Consider the following 18,623-nt stretch of genomic DNA (forward strand, 5'->3'; position numbering starts at 1 on the left):
AAGAGAGTTGAAAGAAGTGCATACGAATCTTGGGCATGTTAGTCGTGTGCAGGTCACTAGCGCCATTTCGATACGATTGATTGCAAATGAGAGTACCCACGTATCCACGTACGCTCCCACCCCAGGTTCTGGGGATCCCCGGACCCCTGCAAGCCCCACTGAAACTTAATGGAGTCGCGTCGCGGTACGCGTTGGGTGCTTGCTGCTCTCAGCGACCGAGCTTCCATGATGCACCTTCCCAAACTCCAGACTCTCCACACATGTACTTTCGACTCTATTGACCAAGACGCGATAGAGGGTGTTCGGCACTCTGTCTCTCTTCTTCGAGTCTGTTAGGTCCCTGGTTCGCTCAACATGTCTTCCAGACCAGAGTTGAAGGTTCGGCCTCCACTCACTCCCTGCCAACCCGGAAAGGCGCATTCTAACCGTGAGCTTCTCCCCAGGTCGACGACGAGCACGGATTCATCCGTTTCTTCAAGTCTCTGCCCACAGTAAGCGATGAGACCGTCCGAATATTCGACCGAGGCGACTGGTACACTGCCCATGGCGACGATGCCAACTTCATTGCCCGAACTGTCTACAAGACCACCTCCGTGGTCCGCCAGCTGGGCAAGAATGACCACACCGGCCTGGCATCAGTGACCATGACCGTCACTGTCTTTCGACAATTCCTCCGAGAAGCACTCTTCAAGCTCGGCAAGCGAGTCGAGATCTGGTCAAGCGTTGGCGGCCGCATGAACTGGAAGATCGCCAAACAAGCCTCTCCAGGAAATCTCCAAGACGTGGAAGAAGATTTGGGAGGCCAATTCGATGGTGCGCCCATGATCATGGCCGTCAAGTTCTCCGCAAAGGCTAGCGAGGCACGAAGCGTCGGTGTGTGCTTCGCGGACGCCAGTGTTCGCGAATTGGGAGTCAGCGAGTTTCTCGACAATGACTTATACTCCAACTTCGAGGCTCTTCTAATCCAGCTCGGAGTCAAGGAGTGCCTGATACAGTTCGACAAGAGTGACAAGGACAAAGACCCCGAGTTGGCAAAATTGAAGCAGATCATCAGCAATTGTGGCATTGCCATGTCAGAGCGGCCTGCGGCGGACTTCGGGACCAAGGACATTGAACAAGATCTTGCAAGAATACTGAAAGACGACCGTTCCGCCTCGATGTTGCCACAGACAGACTTGAAGCTGGCCATGGGATCTGCCGCCGCGCTGATCAAATACCTCGCTGTCCTTCAGGATCCCTCCAACTTCGGACAGTACCAGCTGTATCAACATGACCTCTCGCAATTCATGAAATTGGACGCTGCTGCCCTGAAGGCTCTGAACTTGATGCCAGGAGCACGTGATGGCTCCAAGACCATGAGTCTGTATGGTCTGTTGAATCACTGCAAGACGCCAGTGGGCAGCCGATTGTTATCCCAGTGGCTAAAGCAGCCTCTCATGAGCAAGGACGAGATTGAGAAGCGCCAGCAGCTGGTCGAGGCTTTCGTCAATGACACTGAACTTCGACAGATCATGCAGGAGGAGCATCTCAGATCCGTTCCTGATCTTTACCGACTGGCCAAAAAGCTGCAGCGGAACAAGGCCAACCTGGAAGATGTTGTAAGAGCATACCAGGTTATAATCCGACTGCCCGGATTCATTGGAACCTTTGAAGCAGTGATGGACGAGGCGTACCGTGATCCTCTGGATGCCGCCTACACCACCAAACTGCGTGAGCTATCTGATAGTCTCGTCAAGCTCCAGGAGATGGTGGAGACGACGGTGGACCTTGACGCGATGGACCAGCACGAATTCAAGATCAAGCCCGAGTTCGACGATAACCTGCGGGTCATAAGCAAGAAGCTGGATCACCTCCGACATGACATGAACAAGGAATTTGTGAACGCAGCCAACGATCTCGGCCAAGAGCAGGACAAGAAAATCTTCCTCGAGAATCACAAAGTACATGGATGGTGCATGCGACTTACGCGAGCTGAGGCGGGATGTATTCGCAACAAAAAGGAGTACAAGGAGTGCTCAACGCAGAAGAACGGCGTCTACTTTACCACTAATCATCTTCTCAGCATTCGCCGCGAATTCGACCAGTTGTCACAAAACTACAACCGCACACAGAGCGGCCTGGTCAATGAGGTCGTCGGCGTTGCGGCGTCATACTGCCCGGTCCTCGAGAAACTGGCAGGTGTCCTCGCTCACTTGGACGTCATTGTGTCCTTCGCCCACTGCTCTGCACACGCCCCGATCTCCTATGTACGGCCCACGGTACATGAGCGCGGGCAAGGCCGAACGATCCTCAAGGAGGCTCGCCATCCGTGCATGGAGATGCAGGATGACGTACAGTTCATCACCAACGACGTGGAGCTCACGCGGGACAAGTCCTCATTCCTTATCATCACAGGCCCAAATATGGGCGGCAAGTCCACATATATCCGCCAGATCGGCGTGATCGCTCTGATGGCTCAAGTCGGCTGCTTTGTGCCGTGCAGCGAGGCAGAACTGACCGTGTTCGACTCCATCCTTGCACGAGTAGGCGCAAGCGACTCCCAACTCAAGGGCGTCTCGACCTTTATGGCCGAGATGCTGGAGACGGCCAACATCCTGAAGTCCGCGACAGCGGAATCCCTAATCATCATCGACGAGCTGGGTCGCGGTACATCGACCTATGACGGCTTCGGGCTAGCATGGGCGATATCCGAGCACATCGTCAAAGAGATTGGCTGCTTCGCCTTGTTCGCGACGCACTTCCACGAGCTGACGGCGCTGGCGGAGCAGTACCCTCAAGTCACGAACCTGCACGTCACAGCGCATATAAGCGGTACGGGCAACGACAAGGACAGCAAGAGGGAGGTGACGCTGCTGTACAAGGTCGAGCCGGGCATCTGCGACCAGAGCTTTGGTATCCACGTTGCCGAGCTGGTGCGTTTCCCGGACAAGGTGGTCCGCATGGCGAAGCGCAAGGCAGACGAACTGGAGGACTTCACGACCAAGCATGAGGAGGGGGCAGTGGGCAAGTACAGCAAGCAGGATGTGGAAGAGGGGAGCGCAATGCTGAAGGAGGTGCTCGTGCGCTGGAAGGAGCAGGTGCAGGGCGGGGAGATGAGCAAGGACGAGATGGTGGCCAAGCTGAGGGAGTTGGTCAAGGCTGATGCGAGGCTGACCAAGAACCCATTTTTTGAGAGCGTCCAAGCCTTGTGATCTGGGCTGAACTGACAGATGCTTGAATGCTGTATTGTGGTAGGGGACATGGATGGGATGACATGACGTGTGGCTCTGGCGTTTGAAGGCTAGTCGGGATTCCTCATCTACTGTAGATGAACTTTGCAATGGGATAAATCGTCTGCCTAGCCTCAGGGGCAGCGACAGTCGAGTATACTCACTCTGCTGTTGTACTTCGGTATGCTTTAATGCTTCCGTGGTGTAATTTTGATGGCCGCCGGGCGAGTCAGTCCAAGCAGGCGGGCCGACGGGTAGGTTTGGATTCGAAACAACGTTTTGTCAACTAAAGTGCACCATCATGCGCTTGTCTTTTCGATGATATTAAACTCATTTATCATCGACAATATCGGTGACAACACGGTTCACGCAACAGCAACCAGGCTCGACCCCGGGCCGGGCTCGATTATCGCCACCGCTTAGAGGCACAAGCTCCAGTACCGAGGCGACGATGTTGCGCCTTGGTCGACCCGACCGTGGTACCGAAGCGGCTGTATCCGCCTCTTGATGGACCCGAGATCGGCATTTTCTTCGGTTCACAGGTACAGTACGACCGTGCCTCTTCCCTGCAGTCAAGTGGTGCTGCTGATTGCGCGTCTCCATGCGACCAGACAGGCATGCGAAATGAGGACCCCATTCACGATGTGCAGAACATGACTTCAGTTGACGAATTTGAGCCGCCTCTTCCCAGTCTAGCCGCCGCCTTGGCAGCCCCCTGACATCAAACCCAGTCTTGAAGGAACTTCTCTCTACTGCATTAATAAGCCCCTTCAGCACCCAGCCGGTGACCAGCCAGCCCTGGCGAGTTGCCGTCGTTGCCGATTTCCGTCTCATTCTCCACGGTATTCAGATCATCCACCAGTAGGAGCAGGCCATCCGGCGCTGCCCCTCCCTTCCAGGATCCATCGTTCCTCCCTTCCTGCAGCCTGGAAGATGGTGGCCACCATGCTGGCCATGCCGCATCACACCTTGGTTAGGGTGGACGAAACAAACGGATCGGCAGGGCGGGCCCAGAAGTCAAGCTTCCGCGAAGCTTTGCCCAGGCGGGATTCTCGTGGGGCCCAGCAGGCCGGGACCACCACTCACCTCTCGCTCCGGACCTCCTGGATTTCCTGGACCACACCCACCGGGACCCAGCTGCGGAAATTGATGATTGCTTAGCCGATGCTTGACTCGAAGGTCCCTCCACGCACGAGTCTCCCTCGTCGTTGTACTGTCAGGCCTTGTCCCAGTCGGCAGCTTTGGTCCTGACTTCGATTGCAAGCACTACCTGGATGACCATTGTGGTGCGGAGGTCGTGCGGCCTTCGAGCAGCAGTGCCCTACACCAGACCGGTGCTCAATGTCCTCGGAGCATCTCCCGAGGCGTCCTGGGGTCATGCTTCCTTCTCAATCTATCTCAACCCGATCCACAGAGCCCACCACCAACACGCCGTCATGCTCGATGCCAGAAACGGGATGTGGGTCAGGTGGTCCTCACTCCCATCTCCGACCCCTGCCTCCTGCGCCATGTGGACTTTGAGAGGAGATCCAGATGCAGGTCTAGGTGCGGACTTGACTGACAGTCTGACGGTCCGTATAAGTACCAAGGGTTTGTCTGTCGTTGACCTGCTCCTCCTATTGTGTTCTTGCGCAGTTGTAACACAGGTCCGCTCAGGTTCATTCTTTCCTCTGTACATTTCCCCTTCCGTCACGTTCCCGGCTTGCAGAGCAAGTCCGCGTTGTATATATCCAAGCTTGGAGACTACTTGACATCTGAGATCGTCCAATTCCACGCTCAGAAAACATGAAGTCCTTCGTTCTGGCAGCTGCCGCTATCCCAGCCGTGCTTGCTTCTTGCAGCAGCGCTGCCGCCGTCTCCAGCAGGCCTACCGGTGCCTCGTCTGGTGCTGCTGCCGCCACAACAGCCGCCCCTACTGCGACAAATGCTACTGTGACCGGCAATGGTGGGACAACATGTACAGTCACTGCCGCCGCCGGTGTCGCCTCGGCGGTCGCTTCGTGCTCCAACATCCTCCTGGACAGCCTGTCCATGCCGGCCTCCTCAACTTTGGACCTCCAGAAGCTACAGCCAAGTGCTTCCGTCACCTTCAGCGGAACCACGTCTTTTGGATACACGGCAGATGAAGACTTCGACCCCATCGTCGTGTCAGGCGACCATATCACCCTAACCGGTGCCCCAGGCCACGTTATCGACGGGAACGGGCAGGCCTACTGGGACGGCCAGGGCAGCAACGGAGGCACCAAGAAGCCGGACCACTTCTTTGTCGTCAAGAAGACCACCTACGCAACCATCTCTGGCCTTAACATCCAGAACTGGCCGACTCACTGCTTCTACATGACGGGCAACGAGCACCTGACGGCCCAGAACATCCTCCTCAACAACACGGCCGGAGACGCGCCCAACTCGGCATCCGGCTCCAAGGCCGCGGCGCACAACTCGGACGGCTTCGACATCGGCGCCTCGGACTACGTCACCCTGTCCGACATCCAGGTGTACAACCAGGACGACTGCGTGGCCGTGACCTCGGGCACGCAGATCACCGTGTCCCGGCTCTTCTGCTCGGGCGGGCACGGCCTGTCGATCGGTTCCATCGGCGGCAAGTCCAACAACACGGTGGACACGGTGCTGTTCGAGGACTCGGAGCTGGTCAACAGCCAGAACGGGGTGCGCATCAAGTCCAACAGCGGCACCACGGGCTCCGTCGCCAACGTCACCTACCGCAACATCAAGATGTCGGGCATCTCCGACTACGGCCTCGACGTCCAGCAGGACTACCTCAACGGCGGCCCAACCGGCGAGCCCACCAACGGCGTCAACATCTCTTCCATCACCTTTGAGAACGTCACGGGCACCGTCGAGTCGGACGCCTACAACTACTACGTCCTCTGCGGTGATGGCTCCTGCAGCGACTTCACCTTCACGGATGTCGACATCACCGGCGGCAAGGAGAGCTGCAACTTCCCTACCAGCACCTGCCTTGCTTCGGCATAGGGCAAACGAGGTTTATGTGTTGGTGGTGGATGATCAATGTTATCGAGCGCTCGACACATGTGGAATGACGCAAGCGTGCACATATGAGTTCATGTATATAGTTCCTTCGCTTCGGAGCAGTCTTCCGAAGGAAATCGAAACACTCTGCCGTCAAGGGGCAAATGTCCTAGAGATTTAACTTGTTCTTGTCCACTTTCTGCGGTGATTGTTCTCCACTTGGCCTCACATCGATTCCATACTGAGCCCTACTTTTCTCTACACATGTGTTCGTCGCGCCAGCACGTCATAACCCGCACAACCATTTGTGCAGCAATACCTGAGCCATACAGTTTTCAATTGTCAATTCCTAAACTACTACATACAGTTATTATGCTGGAGTACCTCGTGTATACACGGCATCACCATGCTGCTAGTCAAAGGCCTGGCCAACCGATCAAGAGTGTGCGGCCGCTGAGAGATCAGGCACTGTCAGGATTACCACCGTCTTCCCCGTCGGCCTAATCGACTGCATCAGAAATCCACACCTTAGCCCTCTTCTTTGGGCTCTTCTGAGTCGGACTCGAGTTCATCAACCGTCTAAACTTCTCCACCGGAGTTGAAGACTCTGCTGCGCCCACCAGGTCGTCGTCAATGTGGATCTCAATTGTCCTGTTCAGCGCCGGGCTGCTGTTGACATTCTCTCGTCGCCTAGAGGAACCCGCCACCATTACTTGACCTCCCGTGATCTGAACTTCCGTGATGCCGAAGGCGGACAGGTCATCTTCAACCACCCTGTCCATGCTGCTCATACCGCTCTCGTCACTAATCCCAATCATCGCGTTTCTCCGTTTGCGCCGCGACCTGTCTGAGCGCCGCGATTCCCGAGCAGCCTTTGCCTTCGATTCTCGCAGGAAACGAAGCGCTTCTTGCTCTCCACTGAGTTCAAGGATTTCCATGAATCGACCAAGCAAATACTCGGGGACGTGTCCATCATCGGCTGGTTGAACTGTTCCAGGTGGCTGAGCAGATTCAGTAGGGTTGGCAGATTGGGTGTTTGAAGCAGACTGAGCAGGCCCAGTCGACTGCTTGAGCTGCCACAATCCGGCAAGAGATAATCCAAGAATCTTCATTGCTTGAAGGGCGGCTTTGACCATGTCATCCGTTATTCGTAGTTCTCGCGACCATGATATGAACACTGGCATTGATCTGTACTGTAGACGGAATTCTTGTATGTCTTCAGCAGTGACTCCAGGAAGACCAGTGTAGGGATGTCCACGTTTTTGCTTGCCCGCTATACTGGATGCTAGCAAGGCAATTTTCACGTTCAAAATCGATTCATCCCTCATACTCGGTAGTGAATTGCGTATATTTTCCGCCTCTGGGGTAGTTACTCGTGGAACATCAGTTGCGAAATATGCAGGCTCGGGCCCCTCAACTCGTCTTGAAGCAGCAATAGGGGTTCCTTGTACTGAAAGATGATTTTGGTGGTGATGGCTGTGCGACGAAATCGCGTGTTGAGGCTGGAATGTGCCCATACGAGGACCAAGCTGGGACGGATGATGGGGTCGGAAATCAGATCCGCTTTGAGGATGAAAACCTGTGTGGCCCCGTTGAGGGTCTCTCATTCTCAAGTCTTCTAGCCCACTCCCAGCTGCCTGTCTGTTCCATACTTGATGCTGTATCGGGGCATTGGTGTTCGGCGGCAGACTCATCCTAGGAGGCGGCCCAGAGTTGGCTGGAACCTCGCTCCTGTACGCATTCGTGAATCTGTCCGCAGCGTTTCCTGGTCTCATCGAAACGTGCGTATTGGCAGGAGTCCTTGCTTGCGGTCCGCCCTCGGATGAGTTTTGACTGGGCAACTGCGGGTATGCCGGAGCTTGAAGAGTCAGACCGCCATACGCGGTTAAAGCAAAGCGACCGCGGTTAGCATACATCGAGGCGCCGGACGCAAGTCCATAATTGCCAACCTGGTTGACATAGCCTTCGTGCTGAGCTGGCTGCATGTGAGGAAGCTGAGGGGTGGCCAGAGAAAGCCGAGGGGGTGGTAAACCTGCGGCGACTTCTTGAGAGAACTGAAGAGGCGTGTTTCCAGGCGTAAGGTATGGCAGGTACTGGGGAGGCAGAGACTGGTGACGCCAGGGCTGGTGAGGCATAGGCTGGTGAGGCATAGGCTGAAGGTTGCCGAAAGAAGCCTGCACAGGTGGATATACCTGGGACGGCTGAGCCTGCGGGAGGGCCCCAAAACCTGGCCGCACCTGCATATCCGAAGACCCTGTTGTGTTGACCCGCTGTGCCTGAGAGGTGTTTTGGTCACCAGCCGGGTCACCGGGGGAAAGGGACATATTATCATCCTCGCTCAGAGGCCGTTCGTTCCCGCGGCCTGTCTCTGGTGTTTCTTCGCCCTCTGCTACAGTCCGTTCGCCTTCAGGTTCCTCCTTGAGCATTGATACCATCTGAGCAATATCTTCGAAAAGGGGTGACATGGCAGCATTTGCGGCGGGAGCTGTATCTGATTGTGTCCTCCCGTCCTTGTCCTGCGTGACAGAATCCAGAAAAAGAGCCGTAGAGATGGTTGGATCTTTGGTACCCGGACGGAAAGCCTGCGTGTTGTTTCCGCCTGGCTCGAGTGAGGCAGATTTACAAGCAGGAGGCAGTTGCTCGATTGGCTCGTCTAAGATGCTTGATGTATAAAATGGGTGGAATGGCCCAGTTGCCGAGATTCTCTCCTTGGACGAGGGGACCTCGTATAGAACGCCCTGCTCGCCGGCGTGCGTTTCCAACATCGAATCCATGAACGGGTTTGTGAAATCATCATGTGCGTTACTATTCGAGTCCTACTCGCGATGCTCTACATGTGACACCTCTGCCGCGTCCTGCATGTCGACGTCGACGCTCTGGATGACCTCATCGGCGGCAGTGGGAACCTGCTCGCTAGGTGTGACCAGATTCCGCTCCGGGATCTTGACCAGTCGGTCGACCTGGTCCTCACGCACGTACGCCACATAGTAGGGGCTGGCACCATTGTTCAAGTCGTTCAGAACCTTGTCCTTGTCGGCATGGACTTCGACCCTCTCGTCGTTGTAACTGCGCCACACATTCTTGTCAAAGTCGTAAATCCAGACCCAGTAGTGGCCGGAGCCCAGACCGCCGCCGTGGCAGATGACGGCATGGAGGCGATAAGCGACATTCGTCATGTCGGTGAACAGGGCTGATAGCTCTTGGCGGTCGCGTTCCTTGCTATCCTCGTTGAACTCATGCAGATGGCGACGAGCATTCGAGCTCAGGTCGACCAATGGTCCCAAGGTTGCGCCGTCCATGGCAACATCCTCGTTCTGTGATTGAGAGGGACTGGGTAGCTTGCCTTGGTTAACGAACATATGCTGAAGGTCGGGAGTCAGGATAGACACGTAGTCCTCATCTTCGACCGTCATCATCTCTTTCTCGAACGCATCAACAACTGCATCACCTGCATCGACGACCTCGTAGCCTGCCTCATTGGGTTTGTCCTTTTCATCCCTGAACTTTGACTGAACAGGCTCCGGCTGCGATGGGCGATCCAGGGCGTCGAGCCGCCGCTTCAGTTGCCAGCTGCGCTGCCGCTTCTTGAACAGAACCGAGTCAGTGTCTCCATCCATATAACGATCCAAGTAGAGCTTTCCAGGGATCTCGACGACATTGTTGTTTCTGCTTAGCTTCCCATCGACATTCTGACTCCTCTGAATGTAGACGTGGAGGATTGGAGACGCTTTTGTGATGGAGGAGTACGTCTCATGGCCATCCTCTTGAAATTCCTGATCAAAGTTGCTGTCAAGTGCTTTGTAGAGGTCGATCTTCCCTTCCTTCGCCGGAAACGCAGTCATCCACCTCGATAGATCAGGCACAGATCTGAAGTCAGACTGGGGCTTTCCCGTATTCATGTCGACGGTCCGAATTTTCTTGACGCTGGACCAGTAGAATGTCTCCGTGATGATGTCCGTCTGCTTGCCAGTGTGCTCATCTGTGCCAGTCGGCTTGATAGCAGCGTGGAGGTGCTCTAGAATGTTGCCCATGACTTCCTCAACATCTTGCTGTTCGGTTCCAGTGACGCTGACGTCGTTAAGGGCACCTGTGATCTTCTCTTCCACCGTGAGCGCCTGCTCGACTTTGGTTTCCGTCACAGGCGCAGTCACATTCTCATCCGTGCCACTCATTTTGGCACCAGAGACACCTGAGAGACCCTGCTCGCGATCCACAGATCGTCCACGCCCACCATCCCCTGGGCCGGTTGCTTGCTCCTTGTCTTCGTCTTCGAGCGCAACCCTCTGCTTGGCTGGCACAACCTGAGGAATATCCCTATCCTCCGTTGAATTCTGAGAGATCGTGACGTAGGTTTGGTCGGCGTCTTCATCCCTTTGGTCTACCAAGGTCGAGGAGCTGACGTTGCTAGCGGTATCAGCATGCTCCGAAACAGCATTGACTGTAACAGTGGGCTGAGTCGATTGGGACGGAGGCTTGGGCGAAGGCCTAGCGGGCAAAGGGGGTGGAGGAGGCAAATCCACGTTTGACGAGTCAGGTTTTGGCTGAGGACCTATTGCCGTTGTGGAAGCCTCTGCAGGTTTGCCTCTGACAAGTTGATCTGCAGTCTTCAGTGCGGCGAGTGCTAGGCGTTGCTGAGGTCTGATAGCACTCTCGTTCGAGCTTTGAAGGTCCAGAAACAAGGATCTCATCTCCTCGACGAACTTCGCAGCCAGGAAAGCCTCAGCCTTGTCCAGAGCTGAGCCGCTGCCCCCGAGGCGGCGAGTCTTGAGGTTCTCTTCCGTCGGCTCCAGTTTGAACTCCTCCCAGTTGAGTACAACACTACGTACCGGCAAGACGGTATTGAAATATTGGAGGATGCTGTTGAGGTAACAGGTGTTGCGGATGTTGACCAGGCCGACTGGTAGGGAAACATCCAGTGGAGGTTTGGCGCCAGTCTGGGAAGGGGAACCCAGCGCAACCGTGATGGAGTTGTCGTCCGCCATCCATGGCACGCCTGCTTCCTTCTCCAGCTCAATAGCTAGAACTTCCAGCTCTGCATGGTTGTTGTACTTCTTTGTCAATGATCTCAAGGCACCCGCCGCTAAAATCCGATCAATACTCTTGTCCTACAATCTCCACGTTAGCTGGCTGCGAAGGAGTGGCCCAGGGGGATCAGGCAAGCAAAACAAACCTCATTGACATTAGTCTGGACGTAACTGGGGATGACATCCTGCACGGCCTCTTCCGGGATTCCCAGGAATGCCATGGCCTCTTCCGGTTCGAAACGACAGGCGTAGTGCACAATGTCAGGGTCCTTTTTGTTCTTGCCGATGAGCAACAGGTTATTTCGAAGTGTCTTCCGCTCATGCTGGGAGGCTGACTTCAACTTGTTGTCAAACTGTCGGAGGAGAATCTCGTTGCTAGCAGATTGTTCCGAATCGAGTGCCCTGTAAGCCTTGTGCAGGGGATCTGCCCCAGCCTCTCTTGCCGATCTCACAATAACGAGTGCCAGTTCCTCGCCCTCCAACCACTTTCTAAGCTCCGGGCTGACGCCCTCTCTGTTTTGGCTGACGCGGCGAAGCGCCTCGTAGTAGAGCTCCCGGCTGGCAGGGTCGGTCTGACCCTGACAGGCACAAGCGTACCAAAGCATGTTTTCGTGAATGTCATTGTTGACGCCGAGGAGATCGAAATCATCTGGGCTGTAGTCGCCGAATGACTGTTTTGACTTGGCGTACTTGGCGTCGAGAAGGTCTTCCAGGACCTTTATGGTGTCTATCTGCGGGTTGACGGGCATCTCGATGGGTGCAACCAGATATTTAGGCAGATTGTCCACCACGAGGAAGTAGAGATGTATCCGGCAAATCTCAAACCAGCCTCTCCTGCTCATTGGATCAGTGAAGGCTGAGGGTGTATCATCGAGGTGCGGTAAAACCAGTGACTGGTCGCCGTCTCCGTCCACCGTCTGGAACTCCAGAAAGTCGAAGATATCTTGAAACCTGTCCCAGAAGCAAAGAGTGAAGAACTTGTTACGATAGGACACCTTCTTCTCCGCACTGTCGGGCCCTGATTTGAGGACATCGCTAAGGTACTGCCACAGGTAGTGTGCCGGGAAGAGTTTCGCGCGCTTGTCGGGAGACTTGAAGTCTTCGTACCTATCACGGTCATCGGATTCCAGGAGCTCCTTCAACCTTGCCTGAATGGATTCGCGATCAACTAAGGATGCCTCCCACACCTCAGGCAGGCGGCGATCGCACACTTCTACGCGAACAGTCAGGTCGCAGCCCATGGCAGAACATATGAAGTCTGCCTCTCCAATGATGGGATAGTGCTTGGAGTGAAGGGATCCTCCATCCGAAACGGTGGTGGCTACCAAATGGTGCATGCGTTGGACGTTCTTGTCGCACCGACGACCGGTCTGGCACTTCAAGACGATCGTGAAGGTCTTCTTACACGCGCGGCACATGCAAACGGCCAGAATTTCGTCGTGTTCTTGGGCTTTCCATTCTGCAGGAGAGTCAGAGGACTGGCTCAGAACGCGGTAGAGATCATGGCGCGCTGGATGTGCGGAGGCACGATGTGCGCATGGTGGTATGCCGGCATCGCCAAGAAAGCCGTTGACAAGATCGACAATCCATTTTGAAGCGAGACGGCCTTGCACAGATATCACCAAGGTCAGTCGGGGTCATGCCTGCCAGAAAGAGTCCAATGAAAGACGGAGAAGAACGCACCTGGTCTGCCGAGCTCCCTTTGTCTGAGCTCGCCACCGTTCGCTGTATCGATCTCTGAGTAGGCAGGGAGGCCTTGTGACCGGGTCTGGTGATGACCATAGTTATACTCGCCCATCTTCGGGGAGGAGCAGTGGTTGTAGCAGCTGTGTCGAAGGTCAGTCTTGCATGGACGCTTGCGAGGCTGCAGTGTGGCAGAGACGCCGCCCGAATCTCTGCGTCTCTTCGGAGGCATGGCGCAATCTATGTGATGTGCTCGTATGGGAGTGCGGACACATGTGGACTGGACAGTTGCATGGGGGATGGGCGGTTTGGATTGCAGGGCGGATGAATGATTGTACTGACTGCAAGGCGTGGCTAATCTGGGTAGCGAGCTAAGTTGGGTGTCGATGCTGAAATGCTAGATGCTGTCTTCCACGACGGCTCAGCCTGTCGGCAACCGATATGATCTGGCTGCTCTCTGTCAGGCCGAAGGTCGAAGCCTGCTAGGCCAAAGACCGACTGGAGACCAAGAAAGGCAAGGAGAAGGGATGCTGAGGTTGGCAGTTACGCCAGCTGTTCTGTAGTATGAAGTGGTTGATGGATGGGCACTGGTGAGGGTCTGGATTGGGAGTTCGAGATGGGAGTCTGAGACCGGAGCCGGGGGGGGGGCAGGAGGAGGGGAAGTGCAGCTACTGTGAGAATGTGCCTCAACTTGCAAGCCCGTATGTGATGAATAATGTAGGCTGCAAGGCAACGCAAGCTCTCATGAGTTTGAGAAGCTGATGATGGAGGTCGGAACGGTGGCGCTTGCTCCCAGAAACAGAAACAGATGACCCGGTCCTTTCACAAGGCGACAAGGCTGCGTCAGCTTGATTGGTGTCAATGAGCGTCCGTCAGAGGCGCCGACACAGGGATGACGGAACCTTGGGGAAGGACCTCAGGAGCTCTGACCTTCTGAAAGGTGGGGGGCTACTGGTGTCTGGCTGCCTTCCAGCCTGTAGCGCTGTTGCAGCAAGCTCCCCCTGGCCTGCAGAGCACCAGAGCAGCTACCACCGTATCGGGTAGTCTTCAGGTGCCCAGGTACCCAGGTACCTGTTGCGGCAAGATCACGTGCAGAGTGGCTGACTCAACTTGCCGTGCCAATTGGATGCAGTCTATTGGACATTTGGGAACAAGCAAAGAGCTCCACCGTCAACCGTCGACCGAACGGAGAAGCTTCCAACCCCCCCCCAGCCAGACTCGAGCAGCCTCTTTCGACCGATCCTCCCGACGACGTCCACACGATCCTGCCCCCGAACCACACTGAGAAATGGCGCCCCACGGTGATGATGATGTCTACCACCCGGTCGATGCTCTCAAGGTCGGCATCCAGGGCGCCATGATCACCGGTGCCGCCGGTGTCTTCGCAGCCGGCATCAAGAACGCGACCAGGAGAACGAACCATGGTGCATTGGGCATCTTCACTCGCAGCGGCGGCACCATATTCACCTTCAGTAAGCCACCTCCAATGCCTTGAGCGACAAACGTACCGCACCAATTGGCCAATCGCTGACACGTCGGTTCCCCCATCTAGCTGCCGTCGGCGGTGTGTACGAGTTCGCCCGCAGCGCAGCCGCCAACCTGCGCGAGAAGAAGGACCACTACAATGCAGGCATTGGAGGTTTCTTTGCTGGCTCTATTCTGGGTGTCAGAGGTAGGTTTATGCCCTGACCGGGAGAGGTGGGTAATTGCAGAGGACTGACGCGCCGTCTTGCCTGCAGCTGGCCGCATGCCTGCCATCCTTGGCTACGGCGCCTTCACATCGATCCTCCTCGCAGCCTTCGAGTACACAGGTGGAAGCCTCAAGGGAAAGAAGCCAGAGATAGAGGGGATGGACGAGTTTGAGAGGAAACAGCACCTGCGGACAAACAGGAGGCGGCCACTAGAGGAGACATTAGCAGATGTTGCAGAGGGACGAGGTAAGTGAAACTCGTACTCCCCCGGTTGGACACCCTGACTGACACCACAAAGGCATTAAACCACCAGGTTACGAGGAGCGCCGCCGAGAGAGGCTGAGAGAGAAGTATGGAGTTGAGATCAGCCCCGTGTCGGCAGAGGCTTCATAGACAAGATGCTGCCTATTTCCGACCTGTACATAATAGAACCCTGAAAGTCCGCACAGAGCGGATACTGACGACAGCCAAATGGAATTGGAATTTAACCAATGCTGCTAGCTCTACTGTTGAGCTCTGTCTAGCTCTACTCGGTGAATCCGTTTCTCGAGCGTGACGTTGGTCGTCTTGCTTACTGACCTGACTTGGTAAGTCTCCCCCAGACAATAGACCTTGTCCTCCCTCACCAACATGATGACTTTCGAGGCTGTTTATGAATTTGTTCTACGCAAACATGTTTATCTTAACCTAACTACATTGTTCAATTTTTCTGTCTGATACACTTCCCCGATCCTCAATACTGTGTCCGTTACTGTTCTTGCACAAGGCTAACTTCAGCAGCGTCCAGGGCCCTGATACATATCGGATTATTTTACAAGTATTCTTTCCAAAGTAAGTACCCCAGTTCTCTGACTCTTGTTCCCTTACTGATGATCCTTGAGGCTGTTTATGATTCAAGATGATTCACTAAACTCACCTACATTGTTCAATTTTTTTCTTCTGATTCCACGTCCTATCCTCTATCGCCTACCATCTCAGTGTTTGGCCCAAGTTCACCACTGACGAAAATCGAAGACAGCATTCGGCGGCACAGCCCACATGCCCAGTTCTGACGTTGATGATACCAAGTACTGTAAGTTGGTGCTCGCCCTTGCGCATTTCCCTTTCCATCCTAATGATGACTATTGAGGCTGTTTATGATTCCACATGATTCATTAAAACTCACCTACATTATTCTTTTTTATTCTGACATTCCCCCCTATATCATTTACAATTCCTTGAGTAAAGTTAGGAACTTAGGCTAACTGTGGAAAGACTCCAGTTTGGTCAAGTTCGGATGGGTCAAAGCCATTTCCTCAACATCGAGGTGGAATACCTGTGATGGAAAAATATGTACTCAAGCAGCTCAGCATTGATGCAGCAAAGCTGGACGGACAGACCTCACCTTGGTGACTAGACTAGACCGGCCACTGTTTCCTCGTGTAAGCTCGACTCTAATGCCCGTGGAAGTAGGCAGGCTTAGGTGCCAAGAAAGCAATTCGTGGGAACCTGGCTGTGGGAAGCGACCCCGATCTAGCAACAAGAGCCACATCCCACACATTTTTGAGATCGTCATGCAAGAAGAGACCAAGCTCACCAGCCCGAGTTGCGTCTAGGCTGAGCTCAGATGGCCTATTACCCGAATACGTCTTTCAAAGCTTGAGCGTTGAAGTTGGGTAGTACAGAGTAGGCTGGAGGAGGCTGGTTTGCGATTGCTTTTGTTCGCAGAGGTAGAGAAAGAGGTCGCAGTGGTAATGCAGTGAAGCTTCTAGATCGTAAATTGAACAGTATGTTGTACAAGTAAAACAAGTAAAGCAACCAAATATCCGACACGCTCCTTCGCCTTCTCTAGGATCCATCGCTATGCAAGTAGTTCAGATCTCATCCCAGCCTGTGACGGCGTCCTCGACGATCGGCCTAATGATTTTCCTTCCAGCATCGGACTCGTGTGTCCAGACCATCTGTCTAGGTGCCAGCTCGTCCACCCTGTGCCACGGCTTCAGATTGAGGCCCTTGTCGTTCTCCAGCGCATTCTTGGCCACCCGGAACAGCGAGTCGGCCTGCGTCTGGTTGATCCGCACATCGTCGCGGACGACCAAGATGATCTCCCTGATCTTCCTCTTCTTTCCGTGCTCCTTGACCTTGTACTTGGTCAGTACAACACTGATGTCGACGCCGACCTCTGCGGTCCAGGCCGCGTGCACAGCGAACCAGTCAAACAGCTCCTCGAAATCCGTCTTGGTGATCTGGTTGTCCATCGAGTACGGGACAACAGCAAACCCAAGGCTCACGGTCGGCGTCCGCGGCGACGGGGTGTCGATCAGGTCGCCCTTCCAGTCGCGGCGCAGCAGATCGCGGAGCTCGAGGTGGTCCAGGTCCTTCTTGGCGCCCTTGAGCTCGTCGGCGAGGTCGTCCATAACATCGTCGAGATCCCTGCGAGCCCAGTTGCTGCGCTTGAGGATGCGCTCTGACACCGTCACGTCGTCGTCGGTGGTGATGTCGCTCGTCAGGCCGCCCGAGTCGATGGCGATGGCGCTGAGGATCAGCTCCAGCAGCTCGTGCGGCATGTGGTACTCCTCGGGCAGGGCCTCGAGCTCGTCGAGCATCTGCCTCGCGACCAGCGTCGTGCAGCTCGCCACCTTCTCGAAGACGCGCGGCTTGGCGTCCGGCGCGACGCCCCGGTCGACGTGGTGGTCGAAGATGCTCTGGATGGTGGCCCCCCTCCACTTCCGCAGCGGCTCGGCGTGGTCGACCAGGACAAGCCCCTTGAGCTTCGGGCCAAGCGTCTCAGGGTCCTCGGGGAGCTCGTCCAGCGTCAGCAGGTCCTGGTGACCCTTGGTCATCTGCGAGTTGTCCAGTGCGACCTTGTTCTCGGGCCGGAGGTCCAGCGCGTGGCTTGGTGTCTGCAAGAGTGCTATCGCCTTGATCGGGTCCGAGTCATTCATCGTCTTGTGCTCCAAGTGGTACGCCCACGTGAGAGCCGCAGCCATGCTGTCCAGATCGCCGCCCTCGTTGCCCTGCACGATGACCCATTCTGACTCCTTGCCAGCCTGCCAGTCGATGAGGAATTCCTTCTTGTTGGAACGGCTCCACTCGCTGAAGTGCCCGACGCCCTTCTCCGGCTTGCCAAAGACGACCTGCTGCTGCGGGCCCTGCGGGACGGCAGAGACCGCGGCGGATGCCATGAGCACCGCGCTGAGGCTGAAGGCTTTCATGACGGTGATGCTCGATGGTGATGAAACACAATGGATAGCTGCTGAGCATGGAAGGGAAAGTGAAGAAGAACAGGGCGATGAAGGATGTGTCTGGGGCGGTGCCCTTGGCCTTTATCCAAGGCCAGCAGCCTTGGGATGCTGTCAGCCAAGCCTGGACCGTGCTATCCTTAGCGCGAAGGTTTCCACCAAGAGGCCCGTTACTCTCATATGCAATTAATCGTATCAAATTGGCGCTAGTGACTTGCACATAACATACCACACCAAAAATCGTATGCACTTATCATGCTATTAATTAATACCCTTAATATTATTAATTTATATATTAATTAAAGTTATTATTATTATTAAAAGCTTATATATTAATTATTATATATAGCAATTACCCTTAATTATAATTTTTAATGGGAACAAAGGTTTGAAATTTAATATCTCCTGTGAATTTAAGGTAAATTCGCGGGGAATTTCTTTATTTAAATATATACATGGTAAATTCACCGTAAAACCATATATTTACGGTAAATTCACTATAAAAGTACTATAAATTCACAAGTACCTATAAATTCATAGCGAATTCATTATAAATTTACCATAACCCATCTATATTATATTAAATTCCCCCTTATAAATAATTTACTTTTAAGCATAATCTTCTTATAATATTAATAAGTAGTTTAAACTTAGGTAAATCTAGAAAATAATAATAAATAAGGAGTTTAAACCTTAAAAGCCACCTTAATAATAATAAAAGGTAATAAAGGAAATATAAGAGTCCTTAATAAGGTATTCTAGCTGTTATTATAAACTTTAACTATTAAAGTAAAATAATTATAT

At 54.3% G+C, this 18,623-nt stretch overlaps 7 protein-coding genes across 7 annotated transcripts; 3 read left to right on the top strand and 4 right to left on the bottom strand.

Moving 5' to 3' along the window:
- Positions 1–354: 354 nt before the first annotated feature.
- INS49_013884 (uncharacterized protein) lies at positions 355–3,191 on the top strand (the record flags this gene model as incomplete). Its single annotated transcript, XM_043174577.1, has 2 exons — positions 355–378; positions 444–3,191. 2 exons carry the CDS (start codon positions 355–357, stop codon positions 3,189–3,191), a joined length of 2,772 nt encoding a protein of 923 aa, XP_043021522.1.
- Positions 3,192–4,994: 1,803 nt separating this feature from the next.
- INS49_013885 (uncharacterized protein) lies at positions 4,995–6,203 on the top strand (the record flags this gene model as incomplete). Its single annotated transcript, XM_043174578.1, has 1 exon — positions 4,995–6,203. One exon carries the CDS (start codon positions 4,995–4,997, stop codon positions 6,201–6,203), a length of 1,209 nt encoding a protein of 402 aa, XP_043021523.1.
- Positions 6,204–6,700: 497 nt separating this feature from the next.
- Positions 6,701–7,528, bottom strand: INS49_013886 (uncharacterized protein; the record flags this gene model as incomplete). Its single annotated transcript, XM_043174579.1, has 1 exon — positions 6,701–7,528. The coding sequence occupies one exon, from the start codon at positions 7,526–7,528 to the stop codon at positions 6,701–6,703; it is 828 nt and encodes a 275-aa protein (XP_043021524.1).
- A 41-nt stretch (positions 7,529–7,569) lies between these two features.
- On the bottom strand, positions 7,570–8,974 carry INS49_013887 (uncharacterized protein; the record flags this gene model as incomplete). Its single annotated transcript, XM_043174580.1, has 2 exons — positions 7,570–7,779; positions 7,853–8,974. 2 exons carry the CDS (start codon positions 8,972–8,974, stop codon positions 7,570–7,572), a joined length of 1,332 nt encoding a protein of 443 aa, XP_043021525.1.
- A 42-nt stretch (positions 8,975–9,016) lies between these two features.
- INS49_013888 (uncharacterized protein) lies at positions 9,017–13,139 on the bottom strand (the record flags this gene model as incomplete). Its single annotated transcript, XM_043174581.1, has 3 exons — positions 9,017–11,305; positions 11,371–12,830; positions 12,908–13,139. 3 exons carry the CDS (start codon positions 13,137–13,139, stop codon positions 9,017–9,019), a joined length of 3,981 nt encoding a protein of 1,326 aa, XP_043021526.1.
- Positions 13,140–14,195: 1,056 nt separating this feature from the next.
- Positions 14,196–14,991, top strand: INS49_013889 (uncharacterized protein; the record flags this gene model as incomplete). The annotated part of the gene is made up of 4 exons (XM_043174582.1): positions 14,196–14,379; positions 14,460–14,579; positions 14,647–14,844; positions 14,897–14,991. The coding sequence occupies 4 exons, from the start codon at positions 14,196–14,198 to the stop codon at positions 14,989–14,991; spliced, it is 597 nt and encodes a 198-aa protein (XP_043021527.1).
- Positions 14,992–16,451: 1,460 nt separating this feature from the next.
- INS49_013890 (uncharacterized protein) lies at positions 16,452–17,792 on the bottom strand (the record flags this gene model as incomplete). Its single annotated transcript, XM_043174583.1, has 1 exon — positions 16,452–17,792. One exon carries the CDS (start codon positions 17,790–17,792, stop codon positions 16,452–16,454), a length of 1,341 nt encoding a protein of 446 aa, XP_043021528.1.
- Between the last annotated feature and the right edge of the window lie 831 nt (positions 17,793–18,623).

The sequence above is a fragment of the Diaporthe citri genome (genome assembly GCF_014595645.1).
Source record: "Diaporthe citri strain NFHF-8-4 chromosome Unknown scaffold_7, whole genome shotgun sequence".
In the NCBI taxonomy this organism is placed as follows: domain Eukaryota; kingdom Fungi; phylum Ascomycota; class Sordariomycetes; order Diaporthales; family Diaporthaceae; genus Diaporthe; species Diaporthe citri.